General features: G+C 35.9%; 1 protein-coding gene across 8 annotated transcripts in view; it reads right to left on the bottom strand.

Moving 5' to 3' along the window:
- The window catches only part of OMA1 (OMA1 zinc metallopeptidase), an 83,498-nt gene that overhangs the window by 39,430 nt on the left and 23,903 nt on the right, over positions 1-20,165 (bottom strand). For all 8 annotated transcript variants that reach the window (XM_033435405.2, XM_004273794.3, XM_049698963.1 and 5 more), the window contains one exon: positions 16,398-16,472. In XM_033435405.2, coding sequence (XP_033291296.1) covers positions 16,398-16,472 — 75 coding nt within the window. The remainder of the gene's footprint in view (positions 1-16,397; positions 16,473-20,165) is intronic.

Here is a 20,165-nt window from a genome sequence, read left to right as displayed (position 1 = left end):
AGTCAACCAAGACTAGAAAAGACAAAATCCCAGAAAGAAGGAAAACTCACTGAGGTGAGTCTGATCTTCTGTTTCACAATGTCATCCAGCAAATCTATTCAATTTTAAGCAGTGAAGAGCAAGAAACTGAGAATACAAGCAGAAATCAAACAGAAATCAAATGAAATCCAAGCAGAAGCAGAAGGAGGTGACTAAGAGCTTTTGACTGTCTATCAGGGTTAGAGAGCCAAAATTTAGAAGTCCAGATTGACAAGGCAGCCAAATTTGAGAAGTCAATATTTGAAAGTATGAAGACAGAGGCAACACTTGATGCCAGTTCACCAAAGTAGCTGCACAGGGCACTTTTTTTTTTTTTTTTTTTTTTTTTTTGTGGTACGCGGGCCTCTCACTGTTGTGGCCTCTCCCGCTGCGGAGCACAGGCTCCGGACGCGCAGGCTCAGTGGCCATGGCCCACAGGCCCAGCTGCTCCGCAGCACGCGGGATCTTCCCGGACCGGGGCATGAACCCGCGTCCCCTGCATCAGCAGGCGGACTCTCAACCACTGTGCCACCAGGGAAGCCCCAGGGCACTTTTGAAAACAAAAAGTAGATGAAAAACTGAGTAAAGATTTCAACTGTCTTATGGCGCCATGAGAACAAAAACTGAAGTTCAGGAACCACTACAGAGAAGAACTCAGTATATACTCCAAGCCTTTAATAGGCTTTGCTAGACAGTAATACCCTTATGAATGACGGTGAACTAGAGGTAAATTGAAACTTATAAAGACTCAGCTCAGGCTCTGACTGACTGAAGTGATCGGCTCTATTCTAGTTGTCCACCAGACTACAAGGAGAATCCCCGATGACAGAAGAAATCACCACTCAGAGTCAACAGCACCGTTTATATAAAATGCCCAGTATTTAATAAAAAATAAGCAAGCATTAATTTCCAAAATACATAAACAGCTTATACAGCTCAATATCAAAAAAACACACAACCCAACCAAAAAATGGGCAGAAGATCTAAATAGACATTTCTCCAAAGAAGACATACAGATGGCCAAAATGCACATGAAAAGATGCTCAACATTGCTAATTATTAGAGAAATGCAAATCAAAACCACAATAAGGTACCACCTCACACTGGTCAGAATGTCCATCATCAAAAATTCCACAAATAATAAATGCTGGAGAGGATGTGGAGAAAAGGGAACCCTCCTACACTGTTGGTGGGAATGTAAAGTGGTGCAGTCACTATGGAGAACAGTATGGAGGTTCCTTTAAAACTAAAAACAGAGTTACTATATGATTCAACAATCCCACTCCTGGGCATATATCCAGAGATAACTATAATTTGAAAAGATACATGCACCCCAATGTTCATAGCAGCACTATTTACAATAGCCAAGACATGGAAGCAACCTAAATGCCCACCAGCAGATGAATGGATAAAGAAGATGTGGTGTATACACATACACACACACACACACGAATATTACTCAGCCATAAAAAAGAATGAAATAATGCCATTTGCAGCAACATGGATGGACCTATAGATTATCATACTCAGTGAAGTCAGACCAAGAAAGACAAATATCATAGGATATCACTTATATATGGAATCTAAAAAAATGATACAAATGAACTTATTTACAAAACAGAAACAGACTCACCGACACAAACTTATGGTTACCAAAGGGGAGGGGGAGGGATAAATTAGGGATTTGGGATTAACAGACACACATTACTATACATATAATAGATAAGCAACAAAGATCTACTGTATAGCACAGGGAACTATACTCAGTATCTTGTAATAACTTATAATGGAAAAGAATCTGAAAGACAATACATATATTCCATAAATATACTTCATTAAAAAAAGACTTACTATAAAGTCATAATTAAAAACAAATAAGCAAGCATACCAAGAACAAGACCAAAGGCAAAAACACGCAACAGAAACAGATTCAGAGATAATAAAAATAAGTTAACAAACATGAATGTTTAAAGAAAATTGTGATTAACACATTCAAGAAAATATAAAGAAAATTATGACAAAATGGAGACTTTTACCAGATAACTGAAATTTATAAAAGAGAATCAAATTAAAACTCTAGATGGAAAAATATAACTGAAATTTAAAACTCAAAAATGAGTTTAATGGCAGAATGAACACAGCTGAAAATAAGATCAGCGAACCACAAGACAGGAGTGGAAAACATACATTCTGAAATGTAGAGAGATAAGGACAGAAAATTTAAAAAAAAAATTCAAGAGACAAATGAAAGTATAAAAATCCCGAAGCTACAGGGGAAAAGAGAAAAATATTGCTAAAACAATATGTTAAAAAATAATGCCTGAGAATTTCCCAAACTAGTGAAACATTATAAGCCACAGCAAGCCCAATAAATACAAAGAAAAGCACACCTAGACACACAAACAATAAAAAAGCAAAGACAAACAGAGAATTTTAGCAGTCATGGAAGAAAAAGACCCACTGCCTTCAAAGGAACAGAAAAAGACTGACAGCTGAAACCTGAACAGGAACAATAAGCTAGAGAAAATCGAAATGTCATCATTAACATACTCTAAGAAAATAACTGCCAATTAAAAATTTTATGCCCTGCAAAAATATTATTTTAGGAAAGGTGAAATTTTGACTAACGCAAGAAAAGGGAAGCAAACATGTGAACCTTCCAGCAGATAACAATTATAAAAACGTGATTTAAAATAACTATTTAAAGATAATGGAAACTGTACAAAAACAGAAGCCAGAAGAGAATTTAATCTTGAAAAACTTCAACAGAAGAGATAAGACAAGAATTCTTGCTTTCTGGCCTGAAGGTGTTGCCCAGCTTCCACTGACAAAGCTACAGAAAATGGCAACAGGCTCATCAGCCAAAGTGCCAGAGATCATAGTTCAGGGATGTTAAAGCAGTGAGAAACCTAAAGGAGGAATTCTGACAATGAGGGAACTACAAAAGGAATGGGAAACTCTGTGTCAACTCCACCCAAATCCCTGACTGGCATCTAAATTACATTTAAGGCAGGGAGATACAAGGAGGGTGGGTGAGAGTTGTAGAAAAGCAAGCAAAGACCAGACACAAAGGGACTCTTGAAAAATAAAACTGTGGGGGCAAAATCTGTAAGTCTGCTGCCTTTTATCTTTCTTTCTTTCTTTCTTTTTTTTAAACTCAGTGTACTCCTCAACCATGAGCAATTAGGATGACAAAAAGCTGAAGCCTTATGGGCTTCAAGTCATTAACAAAACTGGAAGCGAGGGCTTCCCTGGTGGCACACTGGTTAAGTGTCCACCTGACGATGCAGGGGACACGGGTTCATGGAGCGGCTGGGCCCGTGAGCCATGGCCACTGAGCCTGCGCGTCCGGAGCTTGTGCTCCACAACAGGAGAGGCCACAGCAGTGAAAGGTCCGCATAGCACAAAAAAAAAAAAAAAAAAAAAAACTGGAAGCGAGTAGCACAAATGGAAATTAAGAGGAAATCCTCAGAATCAAGAAAACAACATGAAGGGTGAACCACGTCTTGGCTTGAATACATGATGACTGACAAATACACTATTGCAAAGTTTGTACATTTTGCCAGAAATTACTCACTATCAACCTGAAGTAGAGAGAGGGCAGACAGCAGAAGCAAGAAGAACTACAATCCTGCAGCCTGTGGAACAAAAACCACATTCACAGAAAGACAGACAAGATGAAAAGGCAGATGGCTATGTACCAGATGAAGGAACAAGATAAAACCCCAGAAAATCAACTAAATGAAGTGGAGATAGGCAATCTTCCAGAAAAAGAATTCAGAATAATGATAGTGAAGATGACCCAGGACCTTGGAAAAAGAACTGAGAGGAAGATCGAGAAGATGCAAGAAATGTTTAACAAAGACCTAGAAGAATTAAAGAATAAACAAACAGAGATGAACAATACAATAACTGAAATGAAAAATACACTAGAAGGAATCAATAGCAGAATAACTGAGGCAGAAGAAGGGATAAGTGACATGGAAGACAGAATGGTGGAATTCACTGCTGCGGAACAGAATAAAGAAAAAAGAAAGAAAAGAAATGAAGACAGGTTAAGAGACCTCTGGGACATTAAATGCAACAACATTTGCATTATAGGGGTCCCAGAAGGAGAAGAGAGAGAGAAAAGGACCCGAGAAAATATTTGAAGAGATTATAGTCGAAAACTTCCGTAACATGGGAAAGGAAATAGCCACCCAAGTCCAGGAAGCGCAGTGAGTCCCATACAGGATAAACCCTAGGTGAAACACGCTGGGACACATAGCAATCAAATTGGCAAAAATTAAAGACAAAGAAAAATTATTGAAAGCAGCAAGGGAAAAACGACAAATAACATACAAGGGAACTCCCATAAGGTTAACAGCTGATTTCTCAGCAGAAACTCTACAAGCCAGAGGGAGTGGCATGATATGCTTAAAGTGATGAAAGGGAAGAACCTATAACCAAGATTACTCTACCCAACAAGGATCTCACTCAGATTCGATGGAGAAATCAAAAGCTTTACAGACAAGCAAAAGCTAAGAGAATTCAGCACCACCGAACCAGCTCTATAACAAATGCAAAAGGAACTTCTCTAAGTGGGAAACACAAGACAAGAAAAGGACCTACAAAAACAAACCCAAAACAATTAAGAAAATAGTCACAGAGACATACATACCAACAATTACCTTAAATGTGAACGGATTAAATGAACCAACCAAAAGACACAGGCTCACTGAATGGATACAAAAACAAGACCCCTATATATGCTGTGTACAAGAGACCCACTTCAGACCCAGGGACACATACAGACTGAAAATGAGGGGATGGAAAAAGATATTCCATGCAAATGGAAATCAAAAGAAAGCAGGAGTAGCAATATTCATATCAGATAAAATAGACTTTAAAATAAAGAATGTTACAAGAGACAAGGAAGGACACTACATAATGATCAAGGGTTCAATCCAAAAAGAAGATATAACAATTATAAATATATATGCACCCAACATAGGAGCACCTCAATACATAAAGCAACTGCTAACAGCTGTAAAAGAGGAAATCGACAGTAACACAATAAGAGTGGGGGACGTTAACACCTCACTTACACCAATGGACAGATCATCCAAAGTGAAAATAAATACAGAAACAGTAGCTTTAAATGACACAATAGACCACATAGATTTAAGCGATACTTACAGGACATTCCATCCAAAAACAGCAGATTACACTTTCTTCTCAAGTGCGCACAGACATTCTCCAGGATAGATCACATCTTGGGTCACAAATCAAGCCTCAGTAAATTTAACAAAATTGAAATCATATCAAGCATCTTTTCTAACCACAATGCTATGAGATTAGAAATCAATTACAGGGGGAAAAATGTAAAAAACACAAACACATGGAGGCTAAACAATATGTTACTAAATAACCAAGAGATCACTGAGGAAATCAAGGAGGAAATCAAAAAATACCTAGAGACAGATGACAATGAAAACACGATGATCCAAAACCTATGTGATGCAGGAAAAGCAGCTCTAAGAGGGAAGTTTACAGCTATACAAGCCTACCTCAAGAAACAAGAAAAATCTCAAATAAACAATCTAACCTTACACCTAAAGGAACTAGAGAAAGAAGAACAAACAAAACCCAAAGTTAGCAGAAGGAAAGAAATCATAAACATCAGAGCAGAAATAAATGAAATAGAAACAAAGAAAACAGTGGCAAAAATCAATAAAACTAAAAGCTGGTTCCTTGAGAAGATAAATAAAATTGATAAACCATTAGCCAGACTCATCAAGAAAAAGAGGGAGAGGACTCAAATCAATAAAATTAGAAATGAAAAAGGAGAACTTACAACAGACACCGCAGAAATACAAAGCATCCTAAGAGACTACTACAAGCAACTCTATGCCAATAAAATGGACAAACTGGAAGAAACTGACAAATTCTTAGAAAGGTATAACCTTCCAAGACTGCACCAGGAAGAAATAGAAAATATGAATAGACCAATCACAAGTAATGAAATTGAAACTGTGATTAAAAATCTTCCAACAAACAAAAGTCCAGGACCAGATGGCTTCACAGGTGAATTCTATCAAACATTTACAGAAGAACTAACACCCATCCTTCTAAAACTCTTCCAAAAAATTGCAGAGGAAGGAACACTCCCAAACCCATTCTATGAGGCCACCATCACCCTGATACCAAAACAAGACAGAGATACTACAAAAAAGGAAAATTACAGGCCAATATCACTGATGAATATAGATGCAAAACTCCTCAACAAAATACTAGCAAGCAGAGTCCAACAACACATTTAAAGGATCATATACCATGATCAAGTGGGATTTATCCCAGGGATGCAAGGATTCTTCAATATACACAAATCAATCAATGTGATACACCATATTAACAACTGAAGAATAAAAACCATACGATCATCTCAATAGATTCAGAAAAAGCTTTTGACAAAATTCAACACCCATTTATGATAAAAACTCTCCAGAAAGTGGTCATAGAGGGAACCTACCTCAACATAATAAAGGCCATATATGACAAACCCACAGCAAACATCATTCTCAACGGTGAAAAACTGAAAGCATTTCATCTAAGATCAGGAACAAGACATGGATGTCCACTCTCACCACTATTATTCAACATAGTTTTGGAAGTCTTAGTCTCAGCAATCAGAGAAGAAAAAGAAATAAAAGGAATACAAATTGGAAAAGAAGAAGTGAAACGGTCACTGTTTGCAGATGACGTGATACTATACACAGAGAATCCTAAAAATGCCACCAGAAAACTACTAGAGCTAATCAATGAATTTGGTAAAGTTGCAGGATACAAAATTAATGCACAGAAATCTCTTGCATTCCTATACACTAATGATGAAAAATGTGAAACAGAAATTAAGGAAACACTCCCATTTACCATTGCAACAAAAAGAATAAAATACCTAGGAATAAACCTACCTAGGGAGACAAAAGACCTGTATGCAGAAAACTATAAGACACTGATGAAAGAAATTAAAGATGATACCAACAGAGGGAGAGATATACCATGTTCTTGGACTGGAAGAATCAATATTGTGAAAATGACTATACTACCCAAAGTATTCTACAGATTCAGTGCAATCCCTATCAAATTACCAATGGCATTTTTTTACGGAACTAGAAAAAGAAAATCTTAAAATTTGTATGGAGACACAAAAGACCCCAAATAGCTGAAGCATTCTTGAGGGAAAAAAATGGAGCTGAAGGAATCAGACTCCCTGACTTCAGACTATAATACAAAGCTACAGGAATCAAGACAATATGGTACTGGCACAAAAACAGAAACACAGATCAATGGAAAAAGATAGAAAGCCCACAGGTAAACCCACGCACCTATGGTCAACTAATCTATGACAAAGGAGGCAAGGATATACAATGGAGAAAAGGAAGTCTCTTCAATAAGTGGTGCTGGGAAAACTGGACAGCTACATGTAAAAGAATGAAATTAGAATACTCCCTAACACCATACACAGAAATAAACTCAAAATGGATTAGGGACCTAAATGTAAGACTGGACACTATAAAACTCTTAGAGGAAAACAAAGGAAGAACACTCTGACATAAATTACAGCAAGATCTTTTTTGATCCACCTCCCAGAGTAATAGAAATAAAAATAAATGAATGGGACCTAATGAAACTTCAAAGCTTTTGCACAGCAAAGGAAACCATAAACAAGATGAAAAGACAACCCTCAGAATAGGAGAAAATATTTGCCAACGAATCAACGGACAAAGGATTAATCTCCAAAATATATAAACAGCTCATGCAGCTCAATATTAAAAGAACGAACAACCCAATACAAAAATGGGCAGAAGACCTAAACAGACATTTCTCCAAAGAAGACATACAGATGGCCAATAATCACATGAAAAGCTGCTCAGCATCACTAATTATTAGAGAAATGAAAATTAAAACTACAATGAGGTATAACCTCACAGCAGTTAGAATGGGCTTCATCAGAAAATCTACAAACAAAGGCTGGAAAGGATGTGGAGAAAAGGGAAACCTCTTGCACTGTTGGTGGGAATGTAAATTAATACAGCCACTATGGAGAACGGTATGCAGGTTCCTTTAAAAACTAAAAATAGAATTACCATATGATCCAGCAATCCCACTACTGGGCATATACCCAGAGAAACCACATTCAAAAAGACACATGCACCCCAATGTTCATTGCAGCTCTATTTACAATAGCCAGGTCATGGAAGCAACCTAAATGCCCATCGACAGAAGAATGCATAAAGAAGATGTAGTACATATATACAATGGAATATTACTCAGCCATAAAAAGGAAAAAAATTGGGTCATTTGTTGAGACGTTGATGGATCTACAGACTGTTATACAGAGTGAAGTAAGTCAGAAAGAGAAAAACAAATATCATATATTAACACATATATGTGGAACCAGAAAAATGGTACAGATGAACCGGTTTGCAGGGCAGAAATTGAGACACAGATGTAGAGAACAAATGTATGGACACCAAGGGGGGAAAGCCGCAGGGGGTCGGGTGGTGTGATGAATTGGGCAATTGGGATTGACATGTATTCACTGATGTGTATAAAATTGATGACTAATAAGAACCTGCTGTATAAAAAAAAAACAAAACCTGAAGTAGATTTCAAAAGGTTAAAGATGCATATTGTAATCCCACAAGGAACCATTAAAAATAATGCAAAGTGTTATATCTAAAAAGCCAATGAATGGAATACTAAAAAGTATGATTAACTCAAAGAAGGAATAAAAGGAGGAACAGAGCAACCAAAAAAATAGATAAAAGAAATAGCAGTATGGCAGACCTAAATACAAGCATATCAATAATTACATTAAATATAAATTGAATATACACTTCAAACTAAAGGCATAGATTGTTAAACAACAAAAATGCAAGAACCTAGTTTATGCCATCTGTAAGAGATGCATTTTAAATACAAAAACTGAAAGAGTTTGAAAACAAATGGGCAGAAAAAGATATTCCAAGTGAACAATAACACCTAAGAAAGCTGGAGGGTCTATATTAATGTCAAGCAAAATAATGTCAAACAAAATTAATTCCAGGATATATGCCCAGGAGTAGGATTGCTGAATCATATGGTAATTCTATTTTTAGTTTTCTGAGGAACCTCAATACTGTTTTCCACACTGGCTGCACCAACTTACATTCCCACCAATGGTGTAGGAGGGTTCCTTTTTCTCCACACCCTCTCCAGCATTTATTATTTGTAGACTTTTTAACAATGGCCATTCTGACCAGTGTGAGGTGGTACCTCACTCTAGTTTTGATTTGTATTTCTCTAATAATTAGCAATGTTGAGCATCTTTTCATGTGCCTATTGGCCATCTGTATGTCTTCTTTGGAGAAATGTCTCTTTAGGTCTTCTGAGCATTTTTCGATTGGGGCATATATCTAGACAAAACTATAATTCAAAAACATACATGCACCCCTATGTTCATAGCAGCACTATTCACAATAGCCAAGACATGGAAACAACCTAAATGTCCATTGACAGATGACTGGATAAAGAAGATGTGGTACATATATACAATGGAATAGTACTCAGCCATAAAAAAGAATGAAATAATGCCATTTGCAGCAACATGAATGCAACTAGAGGTATCATACTAAGTGAAGTAAGTCAGAAAGAGAAAGACAAATACCATATGATTTCACTTATATGTGGAATCTAAAATGTGACACAAACCTATCTATGAAACAGAAACAGAAAAAGGGACATAGAGATTAGACTAGTGGTTGCCAAGGGGGAGGGAGGTGGGAGAGGGATTGTGAGTTTGGGATTAGCAGATGCAAATTGGTATGTACAGAATGGATAAACAACAGGGTCCTACTGTGTAGCACAGGGAACTATATTCAATATCCTGTGATAAACCATAATGGAAAAGAACATGAAAAATAAGGGACTTCCCTGGTGGTGCAGTGGTTAAGACTGCACGTTGCCAATGCAGGGGGCCTGGGTTCGATCTCTGGTCAGGAAAGTAGATCCCACATGCATGCCACAACTAAGAGTTCGCATGCCACAACTAAGTAGCCCATGTGCCGCAAATAAGGAGCCTGCAGGTCACAACTAAGAGCCAGCACAACCAAATAAATTAATAAAAAAAAGAATATGGAAAAGAATGCATATATATGTATAACTGAGTCACTGCTGTACGGCAGTAATTAACACAACATTGTAATTCAACTATACTTCAATAAAAAATAAATTTAAAAAAATTAATGCCAAACAAAAAATACTTCAGAGTATTGCTAGAGACAAATAAAAAAATACTTCACAATAATCAACCAGTTCAATAAGAGGATAAAATAATCCCACATGTGTATGCACCTAATAGAGAGCTTCAAAATTCAGGAAGCAGAAACTAACAGAACTGAAAGAAAAAATAGACAAATCCACAGTCACGGTTAAAGATTTCAAAACTCCTTACTCAACAGCAAGTAGACAAAAAATCAGAAGATATAGAAGATTTAATGACTCTATAAACTACCTTAACTTAATTGATATTTATAGAGTATACACTCAGCAAATACTGAATACACATTTTTTCAAGTGATGGAACAGTCACCAAAATAGACCAAATGATACACCATAAAACTAGTCCCAACAGAGTTGAAAAAATTAAATTCTCACAGAGTATATTCTCTGACCATGAAATAGTTAATTAGAAATAAACATTTAGACAAACTCCAAATACCTGGATATTAAATGACTCACTTCTGAACAACACATGGATGAAAGAAGAAATCACAACGGAAATTTTAGAAAATATTCTGACTTAACTGAAAATAAAAATACAACATATCAAAATCTGTGTAACTGAAAATAAAAATACAACATATCAAAATCTGTGTCTAGCTAAAACAATGCAGAGTGGGAAATTTAGAGCTTTAAATGCTATTCTAAATAAGAAGAAAGTCTAAAACCAATGATCTAAGCACCTACATCATAAAACTAGAGAAAGAGTAAATTAAACATAAAGTAGAAAAATTAGATTTCATAAAAATTTTAAACTTTTATTGTTCAAAACACACTATAAAAAATAAAGCAAGTCACAGAATAAGAGAAAATATTTGCACAAATATTTGACAAAGGACTTATATCCAGCATATGTATAAAGAACACTTACAATGTAAGAATAAGAAGACAACTCAATTTAAAACTGAGTAAAATATCTAAAAAGACAGTTAACAAAAGAAGGTACATGAATGGCCAGTACACACATAAACATATCCTCCACAGCATTAGTCATTAAGAAATACAAATTAAAAATATAAAGACTAAAAACATCCAAAATACAGCAAGGACGAGAAAACAACTATGTGTTACTTATAACAGACACACACATAAGAACACAGAAAACTTGAAAATAAAAGAATGGAGTAAGATATGACAGGCAAGCACTAACCAAAAGAAAGCTGTCACGACAATACTAATAAAGGAAAAAGAGAACTGCAGGCGAGAAGCATTACTAGAGCCAAAGAGGGATTACATATTGATAAAAGGATCAAGCTACCAGTAAACTCTAACAATCCTATATGAGTATGCTAAAAATAGTATTAAAATATAAAAAGTAAAAATTAATAGGACTAAAAGGAAAAACAGAAAAATTCAGAATCATGAGAGACTAACCTCTCTTGGTAACTAGAAACAAAAAAGCAGAGGAAAAAATTCAGCAAGGATACAGATGATCCGAAACAACAGATTTAACAAACTTGACAAAATGGACATACGTAGAACACTGCACCCACAATGGCAGAATCCACTTTCAAGTGCATACCATTTTAACAAACTTGGTAACATGCTGAGCCATAAAGCAAAACTGAACAAATTTTAAAGAATTCACCATTCAGTATATTCTCCCATCAGACTGTAATTAAGCTAGACATCAAAAACAAAAGGTAAATGTTTAGAAATCAAGGAATGTTTAGAAACTAAGGAAACCAACAAATGTTTAGAAACTAAGGAATATACTTCTAAACGACCCATGGGTCAAAGAAGAAATTACAATGAAAACAAGAATATATTTTAAACTGAAGAAAACAAAAACATATCAACACTTGCAATATGACGAGATATTCTGAAAAGAAAACGGCTAGGCATAAATGTATACATTAGAAAAGAAAATGACAAATCAATGACATAAAATCAATGACTTAAGTATCTATCTAAAGAAGTTAGGAAGAACAGCAGATAAAGCTCAAAGCAGAAGGAAATAATAAAGATAACAACAGTAACTGAAACAATAGAAAACAAACATAGAATAGAGAAAATAAGCAAAGCCAAAACATCTTTTTGAAAAGATTAATGAACGTAATAAAATCTAGCAAAGAGACAAAGTATATATCACCAATACTAGGAACAAAGGGGACATTTTAAAAATATATCTGTAGAATGCAGGAATCCTTGAGACATTAAAGATATAAGAAGAGCATATCAAAACAACTTTATACCAATAATACTGAAAGTTTAAACAAAACCTAAGTTCCTAGAAAAACAAAACTTATGAAAACTGATATAAAAATCTGAATAGTAGTTTTACATCTATTAAAGAGTAGTTCCACATCTATTGAATCCATAATTAAATACCCTTCCACAAAGAAATGTGTAGGCCCATATGGTTTTATCCAAACATTGAAAAAATAAATATCACTCTTCTTACACAAACTCTTACAAAGAAGGAACACTACCCAACGCATTTTATGAGATCAGCATAATGTTGATACCAAAACCTGACAAGACATTACAAGAAATTTCCAAGCCACTACCTCTTATGAACACAGAAACATTCTAAACTAAACATTAGCAGACCAACTCCAGCAATACATTAAAAGGTTAATATAATTGACAAAATTGGTTTATTTCAAAAATAAAAAATTGTCATTTTTTAAACAAAAATAATTATTGTAATTTGCCACATTAACAGATTAAAGGAGAAAAACTATAAAATCATCAATAAGTGCAGAAAAGCCATTTGAAAAACTTAATATTCATAATTTTTAAAAATCTCTTAGCATATTAGAAATAGACGGGAAACTCTTATCTGACAAAAGTCAGGTTTAAAAAAAGCTTACAACAAACATCAGAATTAATGGTGAAATATTGAATACTTTTCCACTAAGATCATGAAGAAACAAAGGTGTCCACCATCAACACTGTGCTGAAGTTTCTGGCCATTGCAATTAGGTAAAAAAAAAAAAAAAATAAAGGAAGTATACAGAATGGAAAGGAAGCAATAAAGCTGTTATTATTCCCAGACAACATAACTATGTATATGTAAAAATCTAAAAGAATCTACACACTATTAGAATTAAGTGAATTTATTTAGCAAGGTTGCTGGATACAAAGATAATGATAAAAACAAACTGTATTTCTATATATAGGCAAATTTGTTTTTTCAATGACATTGTTTATAACATCAAAAATGTCATAAAAGTATGAGATTAGATCACTCCCTAACACCATACAGAAAAATAAGCTCAAAATGGATTAAAGACCTAAATGTAAGGCCAGAAACTATCAAACTCTTAGAGGAAAACATAGGCAGAACACTCTATGACATAAATCACAGCAAGATCCTTTCTGACCCACCTCCTAGAGTAATGGGAATAAAAACAAAAATAAACAAATGGGACCTAATGAAACTTCAAAGCTTTTGCACAGCAAAGGAAACCATAAACAAGACCAAAAGACAACCCTCAGAATGGGAGAAAATATTTGCAAATGAAGCAACCGACAAAGGATTAATCTCCAAAATTTACAAGCAGCTCATGCAGCTGAATAACAAAAAAACAAACAACCCAATCCAAAAATGGGCAGAAGACCTAAACAGACATTTCTCCAAAGAAGATATACAGACTGCCAACAAACACAAGAAAGAATGCTCAACATCATTAATCATTAGAGAAATGCAAATCAAAACTACAATGAGATATCATCTCACACCAGTCAGAATGGCCATCATCAAAAAATCTAGAAACAATAAATGCTGGAGAGGGTGTGGAGAAAAGGGAACCCTCTTGCACTGCTGGTGGGAATGTGAATTGGTTCAGCCACTATGGAGAACAGCATGGAGGTTCCTTAAAAAACTACAAATAGAAGTACCATATGACCCAGCAATCCCACTACTGGGCATATACCCTGAGAAAACCATAATTCAAAGAGTCATGTACCAAAATGTTCATTGCAGCTCTATTTACAATAGCCCGGAGATGGAAACAACCTAAGTGTTCATCATCGGATGAATGGATAAAGAAGATGTGGCACATATATACAATGGAATATTACTCAGCCATAAAAAGAAACGAAATTGAGCTATTTGTAATGTGGTGGACAGACCTGGAGTCTGTCATACAGAGTGAAGTAAGTCAGAAAGAAAAAGACAAATACCGTATGCTAACACATATATATGGAATTTAAGAAAAAAAAATGTCATGAAGAACCTAGGGGTAAGACAGGAATAAAGACGCAGACCTACTGGAGAACGGACTTGAGGATATGGGGAGGGGGAAGGGTGAGCTGTGACAGGGCGAGAGAGAGTCATGGACATATACACACTAACAAACGTAGTAAGGTAGATAGCTAGTGGGAAGCAGCCACATGGCACAGGGATATTGGCTCGGTGCTTTGTGACAGCCTGGAGGGGTGGGATAGGGAGGGGGGGAGGGAGGGAGACGCAAGAGGGAAGACATATGGGAACATATGTATATGTATAACTGATTCACTTTGTTATAAAGCAGAAACTAACACACCATTGTAAAGCAATTATACCCCAATAAAGATGTTAAAAAAAAATGTCAAACACTAAGCAATAAATCTAACAAAAGATGTATAAGTCCTACACACACAAAAAAATTTCAAAGCATCACTGAGAGAAATTAAAGAACATCTAAATAAATGGACAAATATACCATCCATGGATTGGAAGACTCAATACTGTTGACACTAGTCAGCTGTCCCCATATTGATCTATATTTGATGCACACAATTCCCATCAAAATCCCAGCCATGTTTTTGTACAGGTATGTGATTTAACAAGCTGATTCTGAAATTTATAAGAAAAAGCAAAGGACCAAGAATAGCCAAGTCAATATTGCAGAACAACATTGGAGAACAGAAATCAAGACATCAAGATGTCAGATATCGAGACTTATTACACAGCTACAATGACAATGTGGTATTGGCTCAAAGATAAATAACAGGCCAATGGAATACAACAGGGAGTCCAGAAACAGACTTACATATAGCCTCCCACATTAATGACAAAGAGACACTGAAGTACAGTGGAGAAAAGATAAACTCTTCAATAAATAGTGCTATTAGAGTCTATTAGATAACCACATGAGAAAAAAATTATCTTGACCTCCTCGTTATATTTAACAAAACAATAAAACTTCTTGGAAATAAAACAAGAACAATTTACTGAAATAAGCAAAGATTTCTTAATCAGAACACAGAATGCACTTACCTAGAGGGAAAATTTCACAGACTGTAGTACATTAAAATTAGGAAATTCTTGATAGAGCCAATCTGTGGCCCATCATTTGGGAACCTCTTAATCTATGCAGTCTGATAATTCACTTAATTCTACTTATGTAACATTCAAAGAACACTGCTTTTGTGAATGACTAATATCTTGATTTATGAAATTAAATCCATAAAACTCATAATGAGAAATTCAGATAATAGTAATTTTCAATAGTTAGGACTTTTAATAACTACTGAAAACTCAACAAAGAATCAAATACAATTTGAATTTAATATGTGAAGTGGCACTGTTTTCATTTATTTTTAAAAATACAGTTTTACTTTTAATGCTAAATCCTACTAATAATATGCAGTTATCACAGGTGATTAAAAACAGCAGCCAGGCATGAAGTGCCCTGTTAGGTAGATATGAACAAAGCCAACGTAAACCAGAGTAAAGGCCCAGAGCTGCTCTCTGTGGCTAGCAAAAATAAGCCATCTGCTGCAACAAAAATAGTCTGAAAGATACAGAGTAATAAGCCTGCTCTTCTATCGTTTATTTAAATGGTGAAAATTCAGGTTGCTTAGCCAGGAATACAGCTACAGTAAGGTAAACCTTTCTCCAAGTGGGGAAAAACAGCTACACATCATCTTACTTACTCAAAAAGCCTCCTTAGATCAGCAAACTAAGGGAAAGGAATAAAATAAAGATAACAAAGAGGGCACAGACTTAAAAAGGTATTAATGAAAAATTATATATAGCCCAACTTTCATTCTATGCCCATGCCAAACCTCATTAAGATGATACACATTTATCTTTTACTATGTGAAGGACACTGTGTATTCTCAACTACTAAATATTTTACCTTTGCAGCAAGTTGTAGTCCAATTTTGTCAGCTTCAGCCTCCAGTGTTCTACTATATGGTCTATCAAACATAAACTAAGAAGAAATAAGAAAGAAAAGTTCCATTAAGGCTATTTCATAACAAAAGGAGCAAAAAATGAGATTTTAAAAATTAATTTCATGAAGTACCTAGGATATAGCTTTTATGCTCTCCATGATAAACATTTAAAGAACACCATGGTATAAAACAAAGTGCAGCCTTTATTTCCTCCATCAGAGTTTTTTTTTTTTTTTTTTTTGCGGTATGCGGGCCTCTCACCATTGTGGCCTCTCCCGTTGCGGAGCACAGGCTCCAGACGCGCAGGGTCAGCGGCCATGGCTCACGGGCCCAGCGGCGCCGCGGCATGTGGGATCTTCCCGGACCGGGGCATGAACCCGTGTCCCCTGCATCGGCAGACAGACTCTCAACCACCGCGCCACCAGGGATGCCCAGAGATTAATATTTTTAAAACATGGAAAGAATAGGAAAAAACCATGCCTGCAAACTTTTGGAGAGTCCACAGTATCATACAGTGGACTTGTATTTTTCCAATTATAATCTCTACTTACTATGTAGAGGATTCCCTAAGAAAGCTTATTGATGCAGGATTTTTAATATGACCAAGGAACATTGTGATCTTGCAGTTTTAAAAGAAAATTGAAAAACTATAGCTATATAATAGCCAGTGACACTACTAGAGGATTTATTTCAGTTAGAAAATTAACCATATAGCAGAATGGTCTTTCTTTGACATATTATCTTAATTTCCTCTTTGTTTTCCAAGTATCGATTAGTTAGGAAAATGAACTTTTCTTCCAACTTCAATAAAAGAATACAAATAGATATTATAACTGTAATTTTCCTAATCACTTGTATTTATGTGAATGCTTTCCAGTTAAATACTAATTTTCAGTAAGTACTAAAACTTTGTAGAAGATGGATCAATAGGCAGGATTTTTGAAAGAAGAGCTATTAATTGGGGAAGCAATTTTTCAGAGGTAGCTGCATGTCAGTAATGGCTAGAAATAGTAAAATCAATCTAATCCATTGTATATGACCATTAGATATGACTTGCTTCCTTCTCGATCATGTCTGTTTTAGGTTGCTGAACTATATTATATAGTGTCTGCACTTTCCATAAGCAGTCTGCAGGTGTCCCAACGAATCTGCCGGTAGTATAACCAATTAAAAACATTGGCTTTAAAAGGAAAGAAACGTGTTCAAGCCCAAATGCTGATGTGTATTAACTATTAGTTCTGGGCTAATTTTTTAACGCCTCTAAGCCCAATAGCATCATATGTAAAATGGAGCAGTAACAGTACCAAACTCCTAGAGTTGCAGAGAGAATAAAATGAGCAAATAATAATTAACAATAATAACTCCCATTTGTTGAGTCCTTACTTGGTACCAGGTACTGTGTTAAATGCTTCCAATCAGTGGTTCTCAACTGGACGTGATATTGTCCCTCAGGGACATTTGGAAATGTCTGGAGATATTTTTGATTGTCACAACTGGGGCTGGGAAGAGAGGGGGGAGTGCTACTGGCATCTAGTGGGTAGAGGCCAGATGTGTAGAGGCATCTAGACATGTAGAAGCCACTGAACATTCTGCAATGCAGAGGACAATTCCCCACAACAAAAAATTATCTTGTCAATTCTTTGTCAATTCAAAATGTCAATAGTGCCTATATTGAGAAATGCTGCTTTAAATGTATAATTAAACCCGCAATAATGTTTGAGTTAGCCACTACTATTATCCAAACTTACAGATAAAGAAACTGAAACCTATAATAAGTGAAGTAACCTGCTGAAGTTCTATAAAATTTAGGTCTAATAGAGATTAAATTCAAACACAGATCCATCTGATCAGAGCCTGTATTCTTAAGCCCTGTACAAAATTAATCTACAGTGTTTATCCTAGTGCCTACAATACAGTAAGTACTCAATAAATGTTAGCTACTATAATCATTATTAATAGCTCTCAAAACCCTACCTGGTAGCGCTCTATGAGGGCTGCTACATTGTACCCAGACAGTTAAGTGAGGGCCCCCTACTTCTTCCTTCCTCTCTTCCTTTCTCTGACAAAAAAATGTCAGCAATTCCCCCTCGAGAACTTCACTATCAGCATTCCCCTCTGCTCTCCAATGACAATGAGCAAGCTTCCAGAGAAAGAAATACTTCCTTGTCACCAAAATTACTGGGACAGGGTCCTGGTTTAGGGAAAAAGAGTTCAAACAGAAGTAACCCTTACTTCGTTTTCAGTTTAATTATTAAAGAATTATACTCAAATAGCAGGATCATCAAGTATTTCAAGGGAGAAACAGCTTCCAGTTATCTTTCTTATGACTTAATCTCCTGATTCCATTACAGAAAAAGCTATTTATTGATAAATGGGGGGAAAACTACATTACCTTCTCTGACTTCCCAGCACATCAATGATAAAAATAAAATTCAAACTATGAGATTCTATAATCTAAGCAATAACCATTCTTTCTTTTTCCGTTTAAGAACCTTTATTTCAATATAAATGAAACCAAATGATATGCTAACACTGAATAAAAGACTCAGTTATTCAATTTCTAAAGCAATTTGTCTCAAAGAATTTTACACATTGGATTTAAACAGCACCCAGATGGCACTCTGATGGGTGCTCCACAAATCACTGAATAAACAAATAACAGATTGTTCCTAAATAACCAAACCTCCCAGGACAAGAAGAAATATCTGATGAAAGACATAAAATAAAATAGCTAATCATAGTTAAACAAAGCAGATATTAAGATTGCAAGACCTCCTTTCAGTAGTGTACTGTTTTGAACAAGATGGAGGACTCAAATTTTATCAGATGACTATCATTATGCATAAGTACTAAAAACAAAAGTTAACAAACACCTATTAAGACTGTCCTTTCAGTATTTTCCAGGCAACATTAATTTAACTGGGAGTGAGGAGATGAGGGTAGTCAAGCAGTTTCTGCCAACCCTGCGCCCATAAAAGTTTACAGGTTTTAAGAGTTCCCCATTAAAATGCAAATATTTGGGGGAAGGGAGAGTCATCCAGTGAGTACACCACTGTTACTAGGAGACAAAAGGGGAACGTCTGAAGGTAAAGCAACAGAAGGAAAGAAAGGGTTGTGACTGGGTTTCTCTCTGTAAGAACAATAACTATGCAAAAAAAAAAAAAAAAAAAAGCTAGCCAAAAGTTGCCAAGCCCTTCTAATCCATCTATCTCCATCATAAAAGAGATGTAATATTTTCTAATTTGAATGCTCACTATTAAGAATATCCCCTAAGGGCTTCCCTGGTGGCACAGTGGTTAACAATCTGCCTGCCAATGCAGGGGACACGGGTTCAAGCCCTGGTCCGGGAATATCCCACGTGCCGCGGAGCAGCTAAGCCCGTGCGCCACAACTACTGAGACTGCACTCTAGAGCCCGTGAGCCACAACTACTGAAGCCCGCGCCTAGAGTCCATAGTCCACCACAAGAGAAGCCACCACAATGAGAAGCCCACGCACCGCAATGAAGGGTAGCCTCCACTCGCCGCCACCAGAGAAAAGCCTGTGCACAGCAACGAAGACCCAATGCAGCCAGAAACAATAAATAAAAAATAAAAAAAGAATATCCCCTAAAAATAAGAAGACGTAAGACACCAAAAATTAGCACCCGTTTTTCGTGGCAAGACTCATGATAATGTATGAAAACATTTCTGGTACTTTTTCCTTTACAGTAAAATGTCCTCACCACAGGCC

This window comes from Orcinus orca, chromosome 1 (assembly GCF_937001465.1).
Source record: "Orcinus orca chromosome 1, mOrcOrc1.1, whole genome shotgun sequence".
NCBI classification, from domain to species: Eukaryota; Metazoa; Chordata; class Mammalia; order Artiodactyla; family Delphinidae; genus Orcinus; species Orcinus orca.
Note: the sequence above shows the minus strand (reverse complement) of the source record. Positions and strands in the feature narration are given on the sequence as shown.